This window comes from Python bivittatus, unplaced genomic scaffold, assembly GCF_059951505.1.
Source record: "Python bivittatus isolate LINGU-HERP-01145 unplaced genomic scaffold, Pbiv_v1 ctg000320_np1212, whole genome shotgun sequence".
NCBI lineage: Eukaryota > Metazoa > Chordata > Lepidosauria > Squamata > Pythonidae > Python > Python bivittatus.
Window position 1 is genome coordinate 8,645,585 of NW_028277052.1, and position 24,335 is coordinate 8,669,919.

Here is a 24,335-nt window from a genome sequence, read left to right on the forward strand (position 1 = left end):
ATGCCTATGCCTGCATGCTATGGATGAATCTGTTACCCATTCCTGAAATTCAATCCAGTAACTCCCATTAATGCTGTTCCCATTCCAAAGAATGTCTTGTGAGTTATCAGGGATAACGCTGGCTGCTCTCAGAATGACTGATCCTGAAGAGTCGTACATGAGCTCTTAACATGCTGGTTTGTTTGTTTGCTTGTTTGTTTAATGAGAGTTCATGCTGATTTCAAGAAAATTTCAACAAGTATGAAAATATTCAAAAGGCAACCAGGTGACCTCTTACCTGCTGGAACAATGACTCTCCTTTCATTTGTGGTCATGTTGGGAGGAGGAGGTCCATTCTTCTCATCTATGTAGGTGCCATAATTCAAAGGGTTGGATTCTGGACCCGCACCAACCAGTTTGTTGCATTTGCTAACACTGCAATCCACCGGAGATTCCCTGAAATATAAATACAGATGTTAGTACAATATTGGCTCAGCGTTGCTTTTGGGTCTGGATCCTTCTGCCAACACTAAAAGTTAAAGCCAGAGGAATGTATTTATTCATGACAGAAATATAGAAATCATAGTTCTGCCTATTTATACCAGGGATGGAAAATGTAATGGCATCAACAGTGAGTATGATATCTATAATGGTATCTTTAAAGCCCTTAATGGATTATGACTCGAGTACATGAAATATCTTCCCTTATATTACTCAACCCACATGCAAAAGTCAGTAAGGGAAGCCTTGCTTATGGTCTCACCTCTGGATCTGAAGATTATGCTGCTCCAAAACCCAGTTCCCTCCATGGGCTCACATTGAGCTCTCCCCAGATCCAGAATCTCATCAGCTGGAGCCCACCTTGCCCTGAGATCTAATGACTGGCTGATCTAGACAGACCTCTGTCTGATCCAACGCAGGCATTATTATAGTCATATGCTTTATCCATTATAACAAGTCAAGGGTGCATTTAGTTTTTTATTTTTATTTGGGAGGCTCAGGCTATCACTATTCCACATTGTGAAAGAACACGTGGGGAGTGGATTGCAAGACTCCAAGGGTTAGCAACATCTCTCTACTTAGACACATGACTACCTCCATCCTAATGTCCATCTGTCAGCAGAACCTTATATTCAGAAATGGAGTCCCTTTAGATACCAGCCAGATAAAGTGATGGGTCCTATAACCATCAGTACTGCTAGACAGATCTAGGTTCTGTTGCTATGTTCTGCCTATGACATTTTCTTTGAATTCATGAACCATGTCACCTGATCCAACCATCAGCCACAAGAAAAACAAGCTTTGAAAGAATCCAGTCCATTCAGTAAACAGAGAAAAGAACATGCCTGCATGTTAAATTCCCATCTGCTGAACAAGCCTGAAGGATTTTCCAATGGAGAACTTTAAATTTGTTTGCTAAGACACAGAGGCGGAATTATTCTAGCATAGTTATCATGGCTGGGAGATAAACGTTCTGCCGAGATATTCAGAGGCAGACGGTAATTTTTTCCTCATGTCTTTTTGGGGAGAAGGACTGCTTGGAAATGGAAATAAGATGTATAACTTACACATGTTAGAACTTAAGGCTGTACTATTTCGCCTACTGTTTTTCCAGGCATGGAACCAAAGGCGGTCTTCAGAGAGGCAAATTGCTGATCATTTTAATGTCCCCGTGGCAGGCAGAAAAAGGTTTAAGCAACTGCAGGAGAGAGAGAGAGAGAGAGAGAAGGAAAGGAAAGGAAAGGAAAGGAAAGGAAAGGAAAGGAAAGGAAAGGAAAGGAAAGGAAAGGAAAGGAAAGGAAAGGAAAGGAAAGGAAAGGAAAGGAAAGGAAAGGAAAGGAAAGGAAAGGAAAGAGGAAGGAGAGAAGAGAAGAGAAGAGAAGAGAAGAGAAGAGAAGAGAAGAGAAGAGAAGAGAAGAGAAGAGAAGAGAAGAGAAGAGAAGAGATCATTTCTCACTGGTGACAGACATTCTTTGTGTCAGGTGTTAAAAACTATAAGGATTCTGGAGTACAAAATGTCTGGTACTCTGTACTTCTATCCAGAGAAATTATAGTCTTCTCCAGAGCACAGTTTGATTGCTAACAGGCCAACATGGAGAGACAAGACAGAACAACATTAACTGTTACCAGGTGGTAGATTTATGTATTTAACCCTGCCTGCATCTAAGTCAAGCTTTGCCAACTTGGTGCTGTCCAGAGGTATTAAGACTTTAATGTGGGCTTGAATGGCACCTGTTGGGAATCATTTCATGCATTCCTGCACTGAACAAGAGGTTGGACCAGATTCCCAAGAAGTCCCTTCTAACATGTACTGTCCATGAGTCCAAGAATTCCTAGCCAGCTTGCCCTTTGGAGATGTTGGCTGAGAATTCTGGAATCTACAATCAACAATATGTCTGGAGTCTGCCAAGTAGGTGAAGTCTGATCTAGGTGGTACCTGGTTCTGGAGACACTCTGGCATAGTTAATAACCACTACATTTCCACTGTTAATAACCACTGCCAATTGTAGTATAGAGGTTGAACTATTGGCCTGGGACTGAGGAGACCCAAATTCAAGTCCCCATGACCACGAACTCATTGGTGATTTGAAGCAAGTCACTCAGCCCAGCTTACTTCATAGGGTTGTTGTTATAGGGGTAAAATGAAGTATCAGTCTGAACTTCCAAAGGAAAGATAGGATGTACTATATTAGGAAGGCTGACAGAGATCAGGCTTTGATTTGAAAATTAGCCTTACCTGAAAAGCAGTCCAGACCAAATCTAAGATAAAGGTTCACCACAGAACTGAGAGCCATGTGGACCCTGAAGTTGTCCATTCATAAATTTTGCCCACAAGATCCCTGGTTATATCCTCCCTGACTTTGATGCATTTCTATTACAAATAGAATCATATTTTTCTAAACTTTCATCTACACAGTGCAAATCCATACCCTTCTTTTGACTTTTTCTTTGGGGATAATGATGCAGAATTTTAGCTGCACTGTGTGGGGAACATGGCAACCAGGACAGAAATGCATTCACCCTCACCCAGTGGAAGACTGCTTTATGTGTAGACATGGAATGCTTTGGAAAAATGGCCTCATTGCAGCCAGGATCAAAGGTAGAAATGCCTGTCCTGGGAACATTCAGAAGCCATATTTAACATGTAGAGAATCAAGAGGTAAACAGATATTACTATCTGAATAAGTCCTTCCCCAAAAAGGGAAGAGGGATAAAGGGAAGGAATTCCATAGATGATAACCAGTTAAGGCCATTTGATATATTACATGTAAGAAAAATGCCTCTGATATCAGTATGTTATATGCATCGTTGCACACTAACACTTCATGTTTTATGGGGCATGCTTAAAATGTCTGCACCAATAAACACAACATGCAAAAGGTCTTGGTTTTTTGAATAAATAGTATTCTTCTACCAGCACTAAAACTCAGTGTATCTCAAGGAAATATAAGAAATATTTGAGGGCTCATTAACAATTTAAAAAACCCTGGTAAATAAAGATAATGCTAAGCAAGCATAACAAAGTTTGATGTGTTACCTTTGAACTATTTTTATTCTATCTCCCACCATCTCTGGCTTTCTGCTCATTAGTACTACTTATTTTTTCCTGTGGTGCTTTTATTTGTTTGTAACACTGGTTATGCACTTTCCATCATGAAACCATCTGAAAGTGAAGTATAATGCAGAGCTAAACTTGCAGAGCAGAGAGCAACCAGGATGTGGACAGGGAACTCTGGATACTGGGTGGATAAAATATGGGAGACTAGACTTGGCCAACAGTTGCCCATCCTCGAGCTAAGTAGATGTAGAAGAATAGAGGAAAGATGATTTGTGGATATTTCAGAAAAAAAAAATCTAAATATGTTTGCTCCTCTACATTTTTTCTTAAGCATCTTTTTGGGTCTTCCTCGTTGTTGCATTTAAATGCTTTCCTCCAGTCTTTGAAGCATCTGAAGATATTCCACTGTAGCTGGTGTGGGTCTTCCGGGCTGTGTGGCCATGTTCTGGAAGTTTTGTTTCCTAACGTTTCGCCATCACCTGTGACTGGCATCTTCAGAGTGCAGGAGCACAGACAGGAGCAGTTCTCTCTGTGCCCCTCACTGCTCCTGTCTGTGCTCCTGCACTCTGAAGATGCCGGTCACAGGTGATGGTGAAACGTTAGGAAACAAAACTTCCAGAACATGGCCACACAGCCCGGAAGACCCACACCAGCCATCGTATGCCGTCCGTGAAAGCCTTCGACAATACATATTCCACTGTAGTTTGTGCTGCATTGCTGGGACCTCTTCTCCACCAGTAAAAAGGTCAGAGAGTGGTGCCATCCTTAGAGTTTTCATGTGGGATGAGTTAAGGAAAACCACTAGTGAGTTCTCCCCTCTCCTTGCTTTATTTGCCCTCCCAGCAAACATCACCAGGTGATGGGAAATGCATCCTTCAATCGCTTTCCTAGATGGGGCTGGGAAGGAGATGAGTTTTAACAGATGGATAGAGTGTCAGGTTTAGCAATCTAGCCAAACTTACATTGGTACAGCGCAGATTATTTTTGCACATTCATTAATAGGAAGCCTGATTTTTTGGGCCTGGTTTAATGCTCTTTTGGAATCAGGGTCTCCTGAAATAACATTAGAATTCTATAATGGAGGTACCTCTCTTTAAAGGCACCTCTTAAAAGAAATTTAGAGGTAATTTAGAATTAAGGTAATGTCTTTAGGTTGGGGAGAGAGGCTTATTAATTTTGTGGTAAGCTTTAAAAGAAAAGTCCTGGTATTCTGTGGTACAGTGGCTTTTGTATTTTGAAATGGAATTAATTGGTATTCAAGGAGAAGGGAAGATGTTGTTATTCTTGTTACCTAAGTGATCTATTTTGCACCCCCTCTCTAGTTAATTCTGCACATGGGCTCTTTCTCTGCATCCTGGATGAAATGGGTTGTAGAAAAAAGAAGCAGCGCTTGAGGTTCATAGAAAAAAATAGAAAAAGAGGATGAATATTCTCTGGAGCCCTCCCCAGCTGGCCTGCAAATGTAGGGGGAGAAGGGGCCAACATCACCCCCACATGTGCACATATGCATCCTATTTTGTTTTTCGTTTCTAAGTCAGGTTTACTGCTCTTTGAAAAAAGCAGTAAATCCGTGTTTATGAAGACCCTGCGTAACACAGACTAGTGCTTTGGAAGGTGTCAGTCAGAAGCCAGGTGTCCGGTCTTTCCTGCAGCCCTAGCTAAAGTGACCATGGAAAATGCGCTCTGCAACTGCAAGGTAACCAATAGGAGCGGGGCAGATCCCAGACTCTGACTATGACTTCAGCAACACTGTCACTGAGATGTTGTAGACCATTCATATGGCTAGATTTGTGCTGGGGTAAGAGGGAAAACACTATTTTAAATCTGGAACAGCTAAAGACAAATATAGGCTGTCTCCATCAAGGGCTGGGACAAAGGTGACATAATGAGGACATGTCCTTTAAAGACAGTTCATGAAGCATCTTTGTGCTACAGCAAATAGGAACTGTGGATGAGCCTCCAAAATCATGCAACTATTGTTCTGCCAAAATAATAGTAATGAGGACAGGCTTTATATCACTTCAGTGATGAAAGGGTGATGCTATGAAGATGTTATCTGATCACTCTTGGGGAAATGACATAAGCCAGACCAAAAGGTAAAGATGAATTAAACTACACACATGATGTGGGGGAAACCATAATAGAATCCGCTGATTTTCAGAGAAGTTCATTGTCCACTACTCCAACATGAACCCAAACCATGAAACTGGTTGATTTCTTTTAACCCCTTTTCCTTTTTTATTTCCTCTACCTCCAAACTGGTCCTTTAGAAGAAAATGTGGAGATCATTCATGCATTTAAATTGGCAAAACAGTAGTGTCATATCTATAACCCAATTTTCTACACCTTTAGATTTTTTAAAAAAATGGTGGTGGGAGATATGCAATCATTCATCTCACATCATAGCTACTTTGCACCTTACTCATGGGTCGTAAAAAGAGTTTAATTCTTATAGCCTCTCCTGAAATTATGTTTTCTTAAATTAATTTGATTTTATTAATTTCTCCATTAGGACCATCACTGCAAACCCTTTGATCCCAGTCTCATTCCTCCCATCCTCATGACTTGTTCAGTCTCCAAAGTCCAGCCTTTAAACTAATCAGTTAAGCATTTGTCCCAGCTTACTTGAGGACATCTTTGTGAAACAATAACAGCTGTAATAATCCAGCCCAGACATACACTCAAAAATATTTATCTGCTTCTCCCTAGGAGGAGAATAATGTTGAACTAGCTTGACTTGCACAGAATTACATATTGTCCCCATTATGTGCCAGCTATTCCCTTTTTATCTGCCTCTGGGCACTGCTTCTGAACTTGCTTATATCACACAGAGATGGAGCTTCATTAGAAATGATGAGATCTACATAACTGAAATAAATACACATTTGATTATTGCTTTCCTGTTTTGATATGTTTTAATATTTATTTTTTGTTCATTTTTACACAGACATGTTTTCTTCTACCTTCCGTGTCTTTTCTGTACCAAAAGGTGGCTTATAAATCTAACCGATAAATAAATGGTTGCTTGCTCCACCTATGTTTTTCTGATGATTTTGCCTTGGATAAAATCTACAAAGAGTTTGGTGACACCTTGTACATCACAGTCCTTGTCATCCAGAACAAGTGTTATTCATTAATTGCATTCTACTGTTTTGCTTCTATCACTGTTTTTTCTTTCATACATATCGCAAGGTATCTACATATACCTATCCATCTACATCTAGATATATATCCCAGGATTTAGGTATGTAATCCACCCAGAGATCTTTCACTGTTGAGCAGAATAGAAAGTAACAATAACACTATCCATTTGATCCATGAGTGTTTATGCATTATTATTATTATTATGTTGTTGTTGTTGTTGTTGTTGTTATTTGAGAGCCAGTTTGGTGTAGTGGTTAAGCTAGAAACTGGGAGCCTGTGAGTTCTAGTCCTCCCTTAGGTATGAAAGCCAGCTGGGTGACTTTGGGCCAGTTGCTCTCTCTCTCAACCCAACCTATACATTAGGTGTGTAAGCTGCTCTGAGTTGGCCAAAAATAAAGGTGGAATAAAAATCAAATAAAAACAAACAAATAATAAAGATATTAGTCCCATCAGAATGTTATTTTTTGCTGCAAAAGGTTAATAATAGCCACCTTGTTAAAAAAAAAAAGGGGGGGGGTTAAAAACTCTTTTATGACAACCATATTGTACCCACATGTCAGCTTCCAATTTTGATATTTTGGGGGTGGATCAACCATTAGAACCGAGTCCATTTCAAGATAGATGTGCCTCTGTTTATGGATAGTGGAACTCTCTCCAGCAATCATATGCTGCCATTGGTGGGGGCTTATCAACACACTAAGTCCCAGCTTTTGACTGTAGTCTTGAGGTTTTTATCAGTTTGGGAACTCTCATTTATTAACAGGGAAGGAGCAGCAATATTTCACCGAGCAGTCTTGCGAGGTGCATTCAATGGGGCCATTGGATAAAAAGACTGACTTATCCCTCTTCCCGGATCCTGATCTCCCAAAGGAATGGCATGATGTTAGGATTGCATTAAGGGTGCCAAATAGAGCAGTACAAGCAACTTGGTGGCTTACCACCATCACAAGAAATAAACTGCTTGTCTTTTAAACTGATCCAACAATTCAATGGCCCTTTGTGCAAAGCAGCTTTCTTCCAAATTAATTCAACCAATAATTTAAATAATTTAATCCAATAATTTAAATAAGATCTGACCAAGTCCTTATCGCCTATCTGTTATTCAAGAAGATCAGAATGGCTTGATCAAACCCTGCTTTGTTCTTATTTTTAAATCAGAAGACTCCAGCAACAGATAGGCTGGACTCCTGGAAGAGCTTTGTGATGCAACATAGGCCTACTTTCTGTCATGTTGTATATTTTCCCCATTTGTCTGCCATTCTCTTGTGCCTCCTGCAATACAAAAACCGAATGCTTCCCAGGGCAGATGAGAGGCATGGGCAGACAAAAAAATAAAGAGAGTTGAAGGCCTCTCTCCACCGTCTCTCATTCCCTCACCGTTTTGTGAAAATACATGCAATGTCATTTACAAAGTTTCTCTGTTTTAGAAAGCCATAGTCTAAACTTTATCTCTCAAAACGTTCAGCGGTGCTGCTATTTCCTCCTGAAAATAAACCAGCAGAAAATAGCAGTATGTTTGTCTTGCAAAATCCAGTGTACTGAGCAGTTCTGTCTTCTTATTGGCTCATTGGGGTAGAAGAAAGGCTTTGCATGAAGAAAATCCACATTCTGCCTTGGCATCTAAGATTTTCATTCTGGGGACCACTGCCTGTCAGGGTCAACAAGACTGGGATAACTGAACCAATGATCTGGCTCAACAGAAGGCAACTTTTTAGATTCCTAAATCTTTCTGTCACTCAGCCCATGGGGGAAGCTGCTACATAGGGTTATATTTCACGCACACTTTGTGGCAAACCACCGACAGCTTCTAGGTGTGGCCCTCTAAGGTATGGTGGCTTTGCAATTATCAGCATCTTATTTCATCTCAGCAAGCAAAGTCAAATCTGAAGGGAGGAATCTTATGGTTTTCTCAATGTGTGTGGATGCCTCCCCAAAATCTTTTTTGAAACTTTCTAATGATAGAGAATCATAGCCCTTCAAATGTGCCTTCCTATTTGTTCAGACCAGCATGTGTTCTGCTCTTGTGAATGACCGAACACATGGGCCTATATTATTTCATTGCAAAGGACTTCTTAAGAGGCATCCTGATTCCTCGCTGCCCTGTTGATTAGCCAGCAGCTAAAAGAGAATAAATTGTTATCCCATCATTTCTCTTAGTAGTGGTTTTTTGAATGGATTTGTTTGTGCATTTGTTTGGGTGTGAGAGAGTGTCTCTATGTGAAAACTTAATGAATGGAAGAGAGTTCAGCAGCATAGCCATACAACTTACCCTCCATTCTCACCATCTTTCCGTGATCTAAGCTTCCCCTTATAACTGAGCTGAATATATCCATTTAACAGAGACCGAGTGCATCTAAGATACTAAAATCCTTACTCCCTCTAGATGGCAGCAAAGTTACTACTTCCTGTACATCTTGGCTGCCATCTGGTGGCTGACTGGATGTTTGTAGCCCTGATAAAATAGCCCCAGTTTATCATGCCAGAAAGGCCCTTGTCCATCCTTACCTTGATCCATTCACATGATCATATTCCCTCTTAACATTGACGCGGACTGGCTGATTGATCCACTCTTGCTGGGGAGGTAAAGGGTTGATCTTGTGTGGTTGACCATAATCTGGGTTCCCTGAGGCTGTCATGTCTGCTTTGGAAAGGTGAGCACCAGCTCCGTAGGTAGAATCAAAGAGTGACTGATCTTCACTCACCACTGAGAGAGCCTCCTAGATATCAACAGGAGAAAGAGAAATTAAAGCAGGTAGAATACCTTTGCTAGAAGTTCAGCTTATATATCCCTCTCACAGCTGGCAAGCAGATATCCAGAATTGCTCTATCTGAAACTGGCATTCACCCCAGAGTTGCAAATTGAATCACAATCTTTTGTGCTTCCACCCAACCACTAAGCCAAGCTTGTGGGTTCTTACCCTTAATTTGAGCAAGCTGGAAGAACCTAGAGCAGAAGAGCTGAATACTTTAGCAGTGGAGAAAAGCGCCTCCCTTTGTTTTGATAATTTGCCAGATTCAGAAGAGCTAAGCCATCCTTCTCCAGACTGCTGCTCCATGGATATATGGTGAATGTAACTCCCTGAATTTCTAGCTGACAAGATCTTCATGATGGATGGGGGAAAATACCCAGTTGGAGAGGCTGAGCTAAAAGTCTGCTACATGGAAAAAGTAACCATGTGGAAGCAGCTTTCTCAATCAGACATTTGGTGTGCTATTTTATTCAGCACCACCCATCTGCTGAAGCCTATGGCTGGGACAACTTGATTTTGGAAATGTATAATGCAAAACGTCAGCTACAGTGTGCTGTGTTACAGGGGATGGCCAGTGTTTCATTATTGGCATCCATACATTAAATAATGACAGCTGTAGACAAATGCAGAGAAAGTCTGAAACCCTGGAAAGCTATCCATGAAGAATAATGAGTCTTTGGTCACTCTAAGGCAAGGCTGGCCAATCTGAAGCCTATGCAAACAGAACCTAATTTATATCCCTGATACTCTGAAACTGCATCACTCAAATTTAGCTGCAAAATGACTGACTTTTTTTTAAATGTGATTTTAAGTTCCCTTGCCCTTCAGATAAAGGTGAAAATGGGAGCTATTTGATCCTCAGACATCTCCCACTAATTCTATCCTTAACACCCCCAACTTGTGCCTGAAATCATGGCGCTGGAATCCAGCCATTTTTCTGAATTTGGGTGGCACAGTTATGAGCAGTTTGGGGGTAGTTGGGTGGGATTACAAAAAGAAAAGGGAAAGGTTGATTTCCAGAAACTTCGTGTGTCACTTGGCACCCTTAATGAGCCCAAAATAAGAAGGAAAAATCCATTCCTGTGATGTGACCAGCAATGTCTCTTATAGCCCCTTAGCTGGTTGGGGGAGTGAATTATAGCCTCCAACCCTTGGAACATTGCTCCCTGCCTTTAAACAAGGATGATTAAACTAAGGCTCAGGGCCATGTGTGGCCACACTCACACTTCACAATGTTACCTCCAAATTATAATTTTAAATATGTCGCAAATTGGAGAAATATTAGAAAAGTGGGCAGAAATAATATTAGTTGTATTTAATGAATTACATTTAATTGGAATTTGAATTATATGCTCATTATATTGAATCAAATGTATTGTTAGTCCTGGTACCATCCATTTTTTCTGATCTGGCTTCATCTAGCAGGCCATTCAAATCCCAAATACATCCTTCAGCCCAAGCAAGTTGTATACCTTCTCCTTAAGAATTACTCAATATAATTTGGGCTTAGTTTGTCTATCACAATAAACCTGTCACCTTTAAGATGCCATACGATTTAATGGGAAAGACAGTACATGCAACAAATGTATACAGGGAACCCTCTATCAATATTCAAGTCACCACTGACAGCCCTTAAAGTTAATTTTCCATTGTTAAATTTCCTCCAGAATGCGAGCAAATACGTAAATATTTCCACAGAATTCCACAGAATCAGCATGCACATGGGGTTAACAACATTTAACAAAGATGTGGAAGAAATCATCATGCTGAGCTCCTTTGATAGCCTACAGTTATAGAGGTACTATGATATAGTTCTTAAGCATAATCAAAGCATGACTTTCATGCAACAGAACAGTGAGGTAGTTTCTTCTAGACTGCACAATTGTTGGTCTCTGACATTGTCCAATGGTCCAGACTAGACCTGAGACAAATGCCTTGTTTTTTATATCTTACATGATGTTATCCTTGGTAGTTGGCCAGCTTTAGGTTTCCTCATTTTTAAGTTACATTCCTGGCATATCGCTCTGGGCTCTGTCTGTGGCTGAGCCAAGATCCAACCAAGTTTCTGTGACTGCTGACACAGCCCAGTCCTCTGTCTCTTGAGGCAACTTCATGAAACAGAATACTGGCTTTTATATAGGGGTGGCTGGTGAAGGGAAGGCAGGGCGTAGTGAAGAAAAACACCTTCAGAAGTAACGGAGGTATGGAAAGAATTCATACAGAAAACAATTTATAAACCTGTTGCAGGCCAAAACTCAGAGCAGGGCTATAATGGCAAGAGTCCAAGAACTTTGCCAGATAATTGAAGGTTTAGACCTGAAGCATTGCAAGGAAAATTCATAACATAGGCATTCTGCTGCCCATCAATCTTCCTCCAGCTAATCCTCACTTGGAAGATCAGGATGTATCCACAGGGTAAAGGACTGGATACCTTGTGATGTTTTATTAATATTATGCCATCTGCCCTCATTTTCAGGGTGCCTAAGAGTTTCTTTCAAATCTCTTTGGATGTGTTTTTAATCTCACTTCTGATTGTAAGGTAGCTAAGGATGCTGTTCTTACTGCTTTATTTACATGTCTCAGCATCCTCGGTTGCTTATGTTTAGCTGTCTAAAAATCCATCATGGGAGGAATTTGCTCAAGAGGCCTTCCTTTGGGATTTAACTGAGGGGTGGAAAGTCACGGGGACTGCTGAATACTAAGAGATAATTGTATGACAAAGTAGGACAGGCATACACCCATCAGCCATCTTATATACTAAATGTACACTGTATTAAATCAAACCAAATAAGCCATACTATAGTAGGGATCTATGTAGCTCAGGTTTCAATTGTTGGGTTCTTGATATTCTCTGAGCTTGTTTCTCTTCCTTCAGGTAACTTCATCAGTGCACTGATGATGTTACCTAACCTGGCAATGAGAGGTTTGCAGGAAGCCAAGCAAACTCAGAGAACACAAAGAACCCAACAGACAAGCCATGTTAGGGGTTAATGCAATGGGCAAGTTATTATTTGAACATTAGTTCATGACAATGGAAGATATAGTTTGCAGGCTTTCACTTGGGATCTCCAAGATTTGACCTATGTCTAGAGAAAGAGGAGGAGACAGGAGACTCATACAAGCCTGAGACTCATTGTGGCTTATTCTTATAACATTAAACTGCAGCATAACTTTACATTTCATCCAGCTTATTTTTATCACAGCTATGCTACATATTCCAGTGAATTCATCACATTATTTGTGACAGGCAGGAAAGAAATTAAAAATCACTCATATGAAAGCAATGAAATCTGGGAATGAATATCAGGAGTTCTTAATTAACTTTCTTTTTCCTCTGTCTCAACAGTCATGCGAAAGATAACAGAGTTGGTATCTCTTAAAACCAGAGGTGGGTGGAGTGGGGGCTTCCCAAGAGAAACAAAGAGAACAACTCAAGGGTATAGCTGGTCATTTATTTATTATTATGTATACATTGTATAAACAAATATCCTTCTTACTTCATGTCCTCCACCATTCTAGCACTTAAAAGCAGTATCTATATATTTGAAATACTGAAGCAGGCAACCATTTATTTTGCATCCTTTCCCCATTAATACAGCATTTGATCTACATTTTGCCTCACTGTTTAGCTGGTTGGTCAGGGTCTTACTATAGTATCTTTACCAGAAGTGTCTCCTCTCAACAGGAGGAAGACAAGACATTTCCTGTCAGCTCTGCTCCATGTCAGAGAAAACTTCACTTGCTATGCATTTGCAAACTGGCCAGCATGGTTTAAGAAGATTCATTATCTGAGATAGGAAGATTACCTACCAGTCACCAATGCTGACTGTCATTTATTCAATCAGTCAATCAATTTATATAGCCCTTGTCTTTCTCCTGCCTGCTTTTGTGCTGGGCCCACAGATGGAGCAACCTGATAAAGAATAGTCTTCTCTAGAGGAGAGAAATTCCCAATCCCCACTGCCTGACTTGAAGCAGTTATAGAAATATATCCTCTCTCTGGTGGTGGCAGTGTGAACAATCACCTTTCAGCTAACAAATTGGCTTAACATTTTAAAGGCATCATTTAAAGGTATTTGGTCCATCCCACCACCCATCGGTGGGCTACCTGAAGTGATTGCTTCATTATCCCTAATGACAGAGTTGGCTAATGGCACAGAAATGTGGTGTGGTGAAAAATCCCACTCCTTCCCATTTCCAGAGCAGCCCATGCAACTTATGGTCTACCAAGCCAAATAGAGTATAAATAGGGTATATCAGCCATACATGATGAGTTTATGATGGTTAACTCATGGTGCAACCAAGAGTTTATGGCTGATAAACTCTTGGTTGTACCATGACTGCAAAAACAGTAACTGGGCCAACCATCTGGTAAACCCCAATCCATGGCTGATGGGCTGGATTCATGAGATATGTAAACTTGGTCTAGAGTGTTCATGCAGACCTTACTACATTAAAAAAAAAAAAAAAAGGGACCCACATTCAGGTCTTGCTTAATTTCTGAAGCACATAACAATGTCATTTTTCGACTGCCCCACAATTCCATACTTCTAGATTTGTCCTTCAGAAAGAAGGAAGATCTGAACAAGCAATGCTGCATGGTTCAAAGAAATAACAACAATAACAGACGTAATAATAATAAGGATGGAGTCTCCCAGGCTCTATTCCTAGTCTGAAGCAAAGCTGTGTCCTGGCCAAAGGACTGCAGCTGATTTGGCAGCCAGGCTAAACTTATAATGCTAATCACAACAAGAACCATCTGGACCTGGTGGATTGATCTGAGCTGGCAAATCAGTTCAAGATTTTGAGCTAGCTTCTTTCACAAAATATGCCCCACTTTCCCCTTAATGCTTACATCTGGCATGTACATAATAATTTACAGCACCCTCAATTGCCCACAGACCATGCCTGGAGAAACTTGTTCTCTCTCTCTGCTTACAGATATCGACTCATTCCCCCCTCCCCCATCTTCCTCTCCAGTTGTTTCCTTCATTTTCTTGGGAAATAATTAGGCATCTCTATTTGTCAGCATTGACCCAGGGCTATAAATACACAGCCGCGTATTGCAGACACAGTTGTAAATATTGTTTTAGCAGGTTTTATGGTCTATTCAGCTGGAGATGCTTGGGGCCAGGAATAAGATGGTTTCAGAAACTGGCTAGTTTGCAAACCCCAACACCAACCACTTCTCAGATGAATACATTTAAAAAGGCAAAGTCACATTACAGTGTTATATTTCAGCTCTCTTGCAGACAGATTTTAAATTATATTTCTGCTACAAGGAAATTATGAAAAAGAATAATTTCAATACTTGGATCTTTCAATACTTAACAAACGTCAGTGATGACAACAGGAACAAGACGAAGTCTCCCCCTATTGAGTCACAGACTCTGATTTGGAGGGAGACTCTAATGTGTCACTTCCCATGAGCCTCTGAGGTTGACACTTTCCAAGGTTGATACTTTCCTGACATTCAAAGGACCCATCTATGCCCCTTTTCCATGCCCCTAACTAGGGGAGATATTTAGATTGGTAGGTTGATCTACCAAATTTCCATTCTGTTGCTTGCAAGGGCATTAGGACAAAAATAAAAAATAAAAAAGGAAATAAGCAAATTTCAAATTCCATCTTCACATCTATTTGCTAATTTTAACTAACAAGTTGTAGGGCTTCTCAGTGCTGAAACAGTGCATCTCTCTCTAACAAATGCCAAGGAAATTAAGAACTTGATTCTGATGAAAAATATGAAACTTGCATATCTCCTGTGAAATAGAGAGGATAGATGGAATATTTTAAAATCTTTGAAGGTAGCTGGAGTTCATTTTTATCTACTTAGAAAATACCTACGATCTAGATACCACACATCGTCTTAATGGCTTGGAATGAGGTCATTCAAAATATAAAAATAAAAACAATCCTATGACTTGACCATGGCTGAAATAAAGTAATTTGAAAAACAATAGAAAATAGCATTATTTAGAACAAGAAATATAAATATTAAGACTAAAACAGAAAATGGTATATATTAAAACACTAAAGCTGTAAAAAGTTTGGATGAATGACTATGTTTTTAGCCTTGCCCTAAACAGTCTCCATAACCTGAAGCAAAAGAAACATGACAGTTGAAATTAATTGAGATAAGATTAAGATTTAGTAAGTATTGGGATTTCTGAATATCCTTTTAATATGTATCTTAAAGATTACTAAATGTTACTTTGTGTATAGCTTCATCTGTGCACATTTTTATGCTTACTTAATATCTGAAGATTTGTTTTGTAAATCTGATAATTAAAAAATTGACTATATGTGGTTTAGCCTGAAACTTTGATTTAAATCCATTTTTTTAAACTGTTGGTCTTTCTTTTTCTTTCTTTCTTTCTTTCTTTCTTTCTTTCTTTCTTTCTTTCTTTCTTTCTTTCTTTCTTTCTTTCTTTCTTCTATTTCATTCCTGAAACAGGAATGATCAAACATAATTTTGTGAGGTTCACAAAGATCCAGGAATAGGGACTGTAAAAGCAAAGACTAAAAGGAAGAGTTGGGTTGAGTTTCCCTGCCCTATTTTTGGATGTGAAATGATTCAAGAGGTTTTCTTTTTAAATAGAGTGTCATCAAGAAATGTGTAGAACATGAAAAGCTGCCTTACATCAAATCCAAGTACTCTGCATTAGCCAATCTCTTTATTCTGATTACAAATGGTTTTGGCAAAGGTCTTGGAGATATGGGGGGTTACTCTCTTGAATCTAAAAGAGACCCGGTTACTGAAAACTGTGTTTTTCTTCATCCTCCTGGTAGACTGAAAAAATGCCTTAGAGTGAACCTGATGCTCTCTGGTGCTTACCATGGCAGAAAGAGGCCATTTCTTGGCCATTGTGGATTGTCTTTCACTGTCAGCCATGATTTAACTTTCCACCATTCCTCTGGATCACATTTAGAAACACCAAGCTAATCAATTCATTCAGAGACATGAAACGACGTTTTGATGCTCTTTCACCATGGAACGCTGACCCATTTTCAGAAATCAGGATCCATTCATTATTATTTTTAACCCACCCATGACACTGTTATTCCAGCTACATTCATAAGCATTGTTTAGTTACATCCTGTTTTGTTATCCCAATGGTTTCTCGAACAATGGCCGGAACCCCATTAGGAAACATTCACAACGTGCTGATAGAGTACAAAGACCAAAACATTCATTTCTGGTATGAGATGTCTTGCTGAAGATAAAAAAGAGAGGGTGGGCAGGGGAAGTGGGCCAGATTGTGTTAGGAAAAAAGGCAAAGCTACCAGAAAAAAGAGAAAGAATGCAAGGTATATTTTCCTTTGTAATAAATTGGGCTAAAGTCTAAAAACAAAACGATGGGGGCATTGTATGAATGAACTTATAATATTCTGGAACCTGGAACATTTAGCCTACTGTTGCTATGTCATGTCAAGACAGCAGAGAGAGACAGATGCTGTCATGTCAGTTTTGCCTATTGGCTAGGGGATTCAGCCAAGCTTTCTGAATCTCAAGATGGTTTAAGAGCTGTAACACATTAGGTGTTCCCCTATATCAAATCATACTATTGTTCCTTCTACTTTATAACTGTCTACAAGGCTTCAGAGAGTGTCTTTCCTGGCTTTATCATTGGGTTCTACCACTAAGCTGCTATCCCTACCCCTCCCCTAGCAGATATGCCCTCACTCCTTAAAGATTCTTAGTCTGGTGAACTAAATGTACCCATTCTGCTGGATTCCTGATGAAGTTATGATATTGAGATATCATATCAATGCTCCAAATTTTCCATTGGCTTCCAGTTGGCTGTTGCACACAATTCAGTGTAGTGTTGTTGTTGCTAACCCATAATGTCCTGGAAAGTCTTCAATTCAACTGTTTTATCAGAGTATCTTCTTTTCTCTGCTCTTTTACAGACTAAGATCCCCAACATGTGATCTATAATACCCATATAGCAGAAACAAGAGTGTGATGAACATTCATGCTACAAAACATAGATTTCTGTCTTCATATTATCTTCATCTCTTACTAAAACTCAGGAATCCAATGTTTGCTACCTTGACCCTTCTCTTGAACTTTTATAATGTCTTGTCGCTAACTGGTCTCCACATTTGGCAGTAGAGTCCAAAACTGCTGCCCCCACTGGGCTGGCATGCATCTGTGTTTTCTTTACACACCCACCCCAGTCGCTGGCTCCATACTGACCAGCTTGCTTCTGAACACGCCTATAGGAAAAAAGCAAAGATTTTTGTTGCAAGCAAGTCCTCTTGTGGCATTCCAACAAAAACATCTCAACAAGATTACATCAAGATATTTTCTTTGTCAGTCACAATTACACTATGGGGGACAGAAAATCCAGCTCTTAACCACTGAAAGTTCTCTGGGGTGGTTTAACTGATCTCATTTTCTGCAAAGATTCATTAATGTTCCAGTCTCTGAAGGAGTGAGAGGAGGTACCTCTGGTTCTTCTTGGTGGATTGCAGGCTTGGAAAGAATGTCAGCCAATTTGCAACCTGCGTTTGGATCCAAGTTTAATGTAGCTGTATCTCACCCATTTCCAAGCTGGGTGAACACTGGTACAAGTGATAAATTGACTGCCTTCCTAGTGAATGTTAGTAGAAATCCTTTAATGATTCTCAGCATAAAGAATAACCAGGATTATCTAGTGAACGTTTTGAACAAAAAACAGTGACTAGTGGAAAGTTGCATATGCGCAAGTTGCAACAGTCACTATATCACCAGGAAATTATACCTCTAGAGTTTTCTGAGAGATCAAAAATCAAAATGCATCCAAAACATGGGAGATGGTATAAAGAAAATAATAGGAAGGAAAGAAGTCTGTCTCCTAGTCTGTGTATCACAGTTTCTGAGCTTTCTTGATGGTTAATAAAAAGTAGTACTTAATACGATGTAATATATTAAGCAGTTGGAGCTCTTTGAATCTGAAATTAAAATGGAAACACCACCTCCCTCTGCCATTAAAAACTGCAGTATGGAAAAGGCTCACAGTACAGTGGTTTGAAATGCAAAATTTCAATCATGTTTGAAATACAAAATCTCAATCACGTAGCACCTTCCTTTTAAAAAAGGATATCAGGCCCTAAGGCAGGACAACCTCCTGGAGTGCTATGGTCAACCAGAGAATAGATGAAGTTGGCTCACAATGAAATACTGCATTGGCTGTCTATCTTTGTATTGTCCATATTAGCTGACAGTTGCTCTCCAGGTTCTCAAACAGGGCCTATTTCCAGCCCTACCTGGAGATGCTGAGGAATGAACTGGGGACCTTAAGCATAAAAAGCAGGTGCTACGGCATGGAGCCTGGCTGAGTATTTGTTGCCCTGCAGTGAATCGGGTCCTTATTTCATCTAGGCTGAATGACAGCCACTGCCTAAGGTTGTAGGTTGGAGTCCTGCCTGGAAATGCATGGGCTAAACCTGAAACTGGCAAGCATGATTACTGAATTATGAATAGTAGATAACAGAGATCAGGGTGGATTATGAACCTATTTGATATTTGACAGCCGAATACCAGTGACACTGTGGTATACTGGATCCAGACTAGGGAGATTTGAGTTCAAGCTCCTGCCCTGCTATGAAGTTCAGCAGGGCTGCTTTCAGATGAGGCTGTTAATGTAAGATCACACTACCATATTTGCAGAATTTCCAGAAGTCATCATGTTCTATTTTTTAAATTGCCTGCATTCTCTAACCCCTTCTTCCATCATAATTCTTACTACCAAAAACAAACAAAACACCACATTGCAGAAGGCAATATTGAACAGCTATATCATTTCTTTTGACCGGAAGTTCTGGAGGTCATCCATCTGGAAGTGCCCTTAGTGATTTTGCTCCAGTCACTCTCTCAACATAAAAATCACCCTTTCACTGTATTTGTGCATATCATGCCAAAAACTACTGCAACTTATTGAGGATAAAGAAAGAGAAGTAGCTATATTTCCTGTTCCACACTCTTGAAGGTGACAAATGTAACCTATCAGATGAACACCTTCATGTTCGTCTTTCTCTAAGAGCATTTTCAAGAGGAAGCCAGATGCAAATCTGCATGCTTCAGGGCTCTTTGTGTTTAAACACTACTATTATGCCTACTTTTGAAGGAGACAATTGTTAAGAGTATAGAAGTCTTCAAAAAGTTTGGTGTGAAAGTTAGTTCTCACATGGTCAAAAATAAACATCCTGATACTAGATCTGTTGGTTACCAAAACAACACGTATACAGAATTTGGGGCTCTTGTCTCAAAGAAAGGGTTATTTAGCCCATTGCATCACTGAAATGGGAAAAAGAGGGTTAAGAATTCAAATCTTGATTTTACTATCTATAGGATTCAGATCTGATATAAGGTAAGTTGCTAGAATTCTTTCATTATGGTTTCACTTTTCTACAATAAACCTATTTATAGGAGCTTTTTCATCCTTGGAAATTATTCCTGAAATTTTTGCCTTGTCAGCGAAGGGAAAAACTTCCCTATCTCCATCCCAAAGCATCTAGAGTTGTTGGTCTCTGGGCATGACTTTGAGTGCAAGGGAGCTAGAATTCAGTTTCAGACAAGGCAAAAGCAGTAGGGGTATCCTTTTTTGTAAACCTCCAGAGGTATCTGGCTGATCAGCCGGGAGGGAAGACTGGGCTTCAATGGACCACTACACAGCATGGAGTACATATTAGTGGGCTAAAAATAAAAACAGTGGTCAGGATAAAGGAATTTTATTTTTTACATTAGGTTTAAGTAGCCTGTTTGTCCCATATCAGGCAGACTCGTCTTAGCACTGTAAAGAAATATTACCCTGATTTTTTTTCTACCTGATCTCAGTTCAATGAAGGAGAAATCATTTTCAAAATTTCTTTCAAATGAGAAGAGAATATGTGTGAAATGTTCATGTACAAACTCAAAATCCACCTATTTCATTATAAGATGGCCAAGGGGTATGTATGAATGTCCCATCTTAATTCTGTAATAAACTCTACAATAATCCACGACTTCCCCGGCTTCTTTTGCTTCCACTAAATCTTCAAGGGAAGATATCCTGAAGGAATATTTCCTATGGACTCTTTTTAAACTGGGCAGCCAGGTAAAATTCAGAATGATGGCAAAATATGTAATTACATTAGCACATTCTCTGTTACTGTACTCAACTTAGAAAGATCACCAAGATAAATTCAAAAGAAATTCTCAAGCACCTTGAGAATATGATGGGGAAAAGTAGTTTTTATCTTAACCTTAAACCATCTAGCTCAGCAAAAAAAAAATTAAAAAATGGCAGGATAAAAATATGATGATGATGATGATGATGATGATGATGATGATGATGATGATGTCATCATCATGGACCAGTAGCAATAATCTAGGATTTCAGACAAGAGCTTTTCTTCCAAGAGATACATCCAAAGTTCAGATTCTACCACTGAAAAACAATCTTATATTTAGATAAGCAGGATTTTTTTTTAATTACAGATTTTCTTCTTTTAAGATGCAAATTGAAATGAAGGTTTCAATTGAGGGGTTTTAGGAAATATTTGAAGGTGATTAATTTTTCCAGAAGGTTGGATTAGGAATAACTGGCAGACTGTTTTATTTGTATATTTTCTTTCTGATTCCTTCATTCTTAATCTGCTTTATTTGTCTAGGAATTAATTGTTTATCCAGATGTTGCTGAACTGTAACTCCCCCCATCTTTTATCATTGGCCATGATTCCTAGGGATATTGGGAGCTGAAGTTCAGCAATATTTTGAGAGCCAGAAGTTAACTACCCCAATCTAGGTTCTTCTTCAGCAAACAACAATCAGGATGGCCACAGCTTCTTCTATCTGTAAAATTGGCACATGGCCTGCAGGACTCAGCTGAGGTGAGGAAGGGAGAGCAAGCAGAGAAGGGAAGTGAGAGGTTCATATTTGCTGAAACAATTGCTGTGCATCCATGGGGCAAACTAAGCCTGGGCAGAAAATAACTAGTGCCCCAGTTTTCCTGGAACGGGGTTAAGCTTTCACTCCTGTCAAAATGAGCTTAGCGATCAGGCTAACCTTTCCACACAATTAAAGGACACATCTGTCTCACAGGCCTGCTTCTCTTCCTTTGCTGAAGCACAGACATGAACTAAACAGCTTGTCTTGTTGATTTGGCCAGGGAACAAAGGGGCTCATTCATTGAGTACTCACTTGGTCCACATGTGGGTGTGCAAAGCTAACTTAGCTCTGAAAGGTGGGTGGACAGCCTTTGCTGGAAACTCAATCCTGCCCTCCCCACCCACCAGCCATGATATAAATCAATCAGTTGCAGTGGCCCAATGAGGTAAGGCTCCTTTTTAAATTTTGACCTGGACTTCACATTGAGGAAAGAGAGAGGGAGGGGGAGAAAGAGCAAGAAAGGCAAAGTAAATATAGGTTATGTTGGGTTAAATTAAGTTAGGTTAGGAAACAGAAAGTCCACTTTTTGTCAAAGATCAACATTTCCATTTTCATGGGTCTTAATAATCTATTTAGGTTTGCATTCTTTGAGACTGACCATCAAGTGTCCTCTGAGTAAGCTAGATATAAATAGGAAATAAATGTGGTAACTGAAAGAAGCAATCATCATAGCCTATCAGTCATGAAAACAAAAACCAAAAATCCATACTTGGGCAACGTTTTGCAGAACCAACCAAAGAGATACAAGAATACAAGAGTTCAAGCTCTCCTGTCCTCTCAAACTCTTCATCAGGCAGGATATCACAAAGAGCAAGGTATAGAGCATAAGCAAGAAGGTACAACAGTTAGGCCATTCATTCTTAATCTAAATCCTGTCATGGGCAAATCTCACAGATTTCTGGCCTGGAAGAGGCAGAATTCAAGAAACATTACAGTCTTTATAGTAGCAAGTTTAGAGAGTAATTTTGGATGGCGCCTAATGGAACCATCAGTAAAGAAAAACTCTGTGATGTCTCAGCCACCAGTTAGATCACTGGTATTGATCCTATGTTTGCTAGATTCAATCTTCAATGTTTTATTGACTAATCAAACATCTTGAACTACTGATTCTGCCCCAAGATTCACTTTGATCCAAACCTCTGTTCAGCCCAACAGGCTCTATTTCACAGCTCATTCAAATTTACCCCACCCCTCACTTGGAGAATTTTGTGATCAGTTCACACTTTAAGTCTGATGAGAAACCTAGCATTCTTTTAGAAATCACAGCTTGGCCAAAGTCATACAGTGTGTTCTTTGCTTCCAGCATCTGCTAAACTGAGATTTCTGTACAGCCATATCATGCATAACATACTCTCGGGTAGTATTGAAAACTATAGAATAAAACTAGATATGATGTCATGAAAAATAAGTAAATGTCTGAAACACCCTTCCCCAACCCCAAATACTCTATCATGATGATGATGAGTTCAAGTCTTCCTCAAAGGACAGTTTGCAAGAGACTCCTTCCCACCCCCCTTGCCAGCTGAGATTCAAAAGTTGAACTTCAGATGGATAGTGTTAAAATGTTCTGGCCATTTTCCTCCAATGGCCTTAATACAAACCTAAGAATGTAACATTCTCTCTCAGCCCAACCCACCTCACAAGGTGGTTGTTGTGGGGAAAACAGGAGGAGGAGGAAGGAATACTAGGTATGTTCGCTGCCTTGAGTTATTTATAAAAATAATAAAGGTGGCATAATTTTTTTAAAAAAAATCATATTAAATGAGTGATTGATTTCCTTTATGCATTTCATTAACTGCATATACTTGGAATCATGCTGCTGATTTCTTTTTTAATTAATTAAGACATCTGTTCTTATTTTGCTCACCCTTCCCCAGCTTTGGCACCTTGTAGCACTGTGGATCTCAAATCCCAAATTCCCTGATCCGCGTGGCTATTGCTGAGAATGTTAGAAACTGAAGCCCATGTATTTGGGGAAGGCTAGATCTGCTCATCGGCAAAAAAGCGTGGAGCTGTTTTGAAGATCAGAAAATGGATGCTTTGGGGGAAGGTGTTTCACCCTGTCTTAAAACTGCTCTTCGCCAGTGAAGGGGGAGGCAGAAGAAGCTTCAGCCAAACCGTTCAAAATGCTGGTGACCCACTTACATTGCATTTGGAAAATCAACTCACTGGGACTTCAAAGAGTTTTTGGTGTGGTTCTTCCTTGCCCCACCAATGCCTGTGGATCTGAGCCACCTCTTTGAACTCGGAGCAAGGAGAAGAGTCTGAAACACACTTCTGCACCTATTGGCTGATTATATACTAGATGTTTTGCAGGCTGACCTACGGCCCAAATGGGAAGGAAAGCTTTGGGGGGGAGGGGGAAACAACCACCCGTTTCACAAAATAGTCCAGACCACATGGCAAAGGACGTAAGAAGCTAAGTAGATGGTTGGTGTATGTGTCATTGCACAGACTGAAGTCACACCCTCACCCGGACTCAAAGCTTTCACAAGCTGCAGAAAGAACAACAGGAAGTGGCCGTAAGTATTTATAGCATCATTGTGTTTATCCCAAAGTGACGTCCTGTAAGAGATTGTGATGCACGTTAAAAAATAAAAGACAAAGAGAGCAGAGGATGTGCTGCCAATCTTGATGACCAACCCAGACCCTTGTAACTTGCAAATCATCTCCCTAACAACAGACTTCCACAGCTTGAACAGTGTTTCTCAGCCTTGACAACTTGAAGATGTGTGGACTTCAACTCCCAGAATTCCCCAGCCAGCCATGCTGGCTGGGGAATTCTGGGAGTTGAAGTCCACACATCTTCAAGTTGTCAAGGTTGAGACACCTTGGCCTAAAATCTTCTAGATGCATTGAACTGTCACTCCCATCATGCCCAGCAAGTAGTCTGCAAGTTACCAGCTTGGAAAAAGGCTGAACTATTCAAGAAAGTAAACAAGAAAAAAAAATACCATGGTTTTATTATTATTACGGTTACCACTAC

General features: G+C 39.9%; 1 protein-coding gene across 2 annotated transcripts in view; it reads right to left on the minus strand.

Moving 5' to 3' along the window:
- Nucleotides 1-24,335, minus strand: part of FLI1 (Fli-1 proto-oncogene, ETS transcription factor) — a 74,451-nt gene that overhangs the window by 31,296 nt on the left and 18,820 nt on the right. For both annotated transcript variants that reach the window (XM_088139052.1, XM_088139051.1), the window contains exons 2-3: nt 9,188-9,399; nt 278-435 (exon numbers count right to left, since the gene is read on the minus strand). In XM_088139052.1, coding sequence (XP_087995178.1) covers nt 278-435; nt 9,188-9,318 — 289 coding nt within the window. In that variant the 5' untranslated portion in view covers nt 9,319-9,399. The remainder of the gene's footprint in view (nt 1-277; nt 436-9,187; nt 9,400-24,335) is intronic.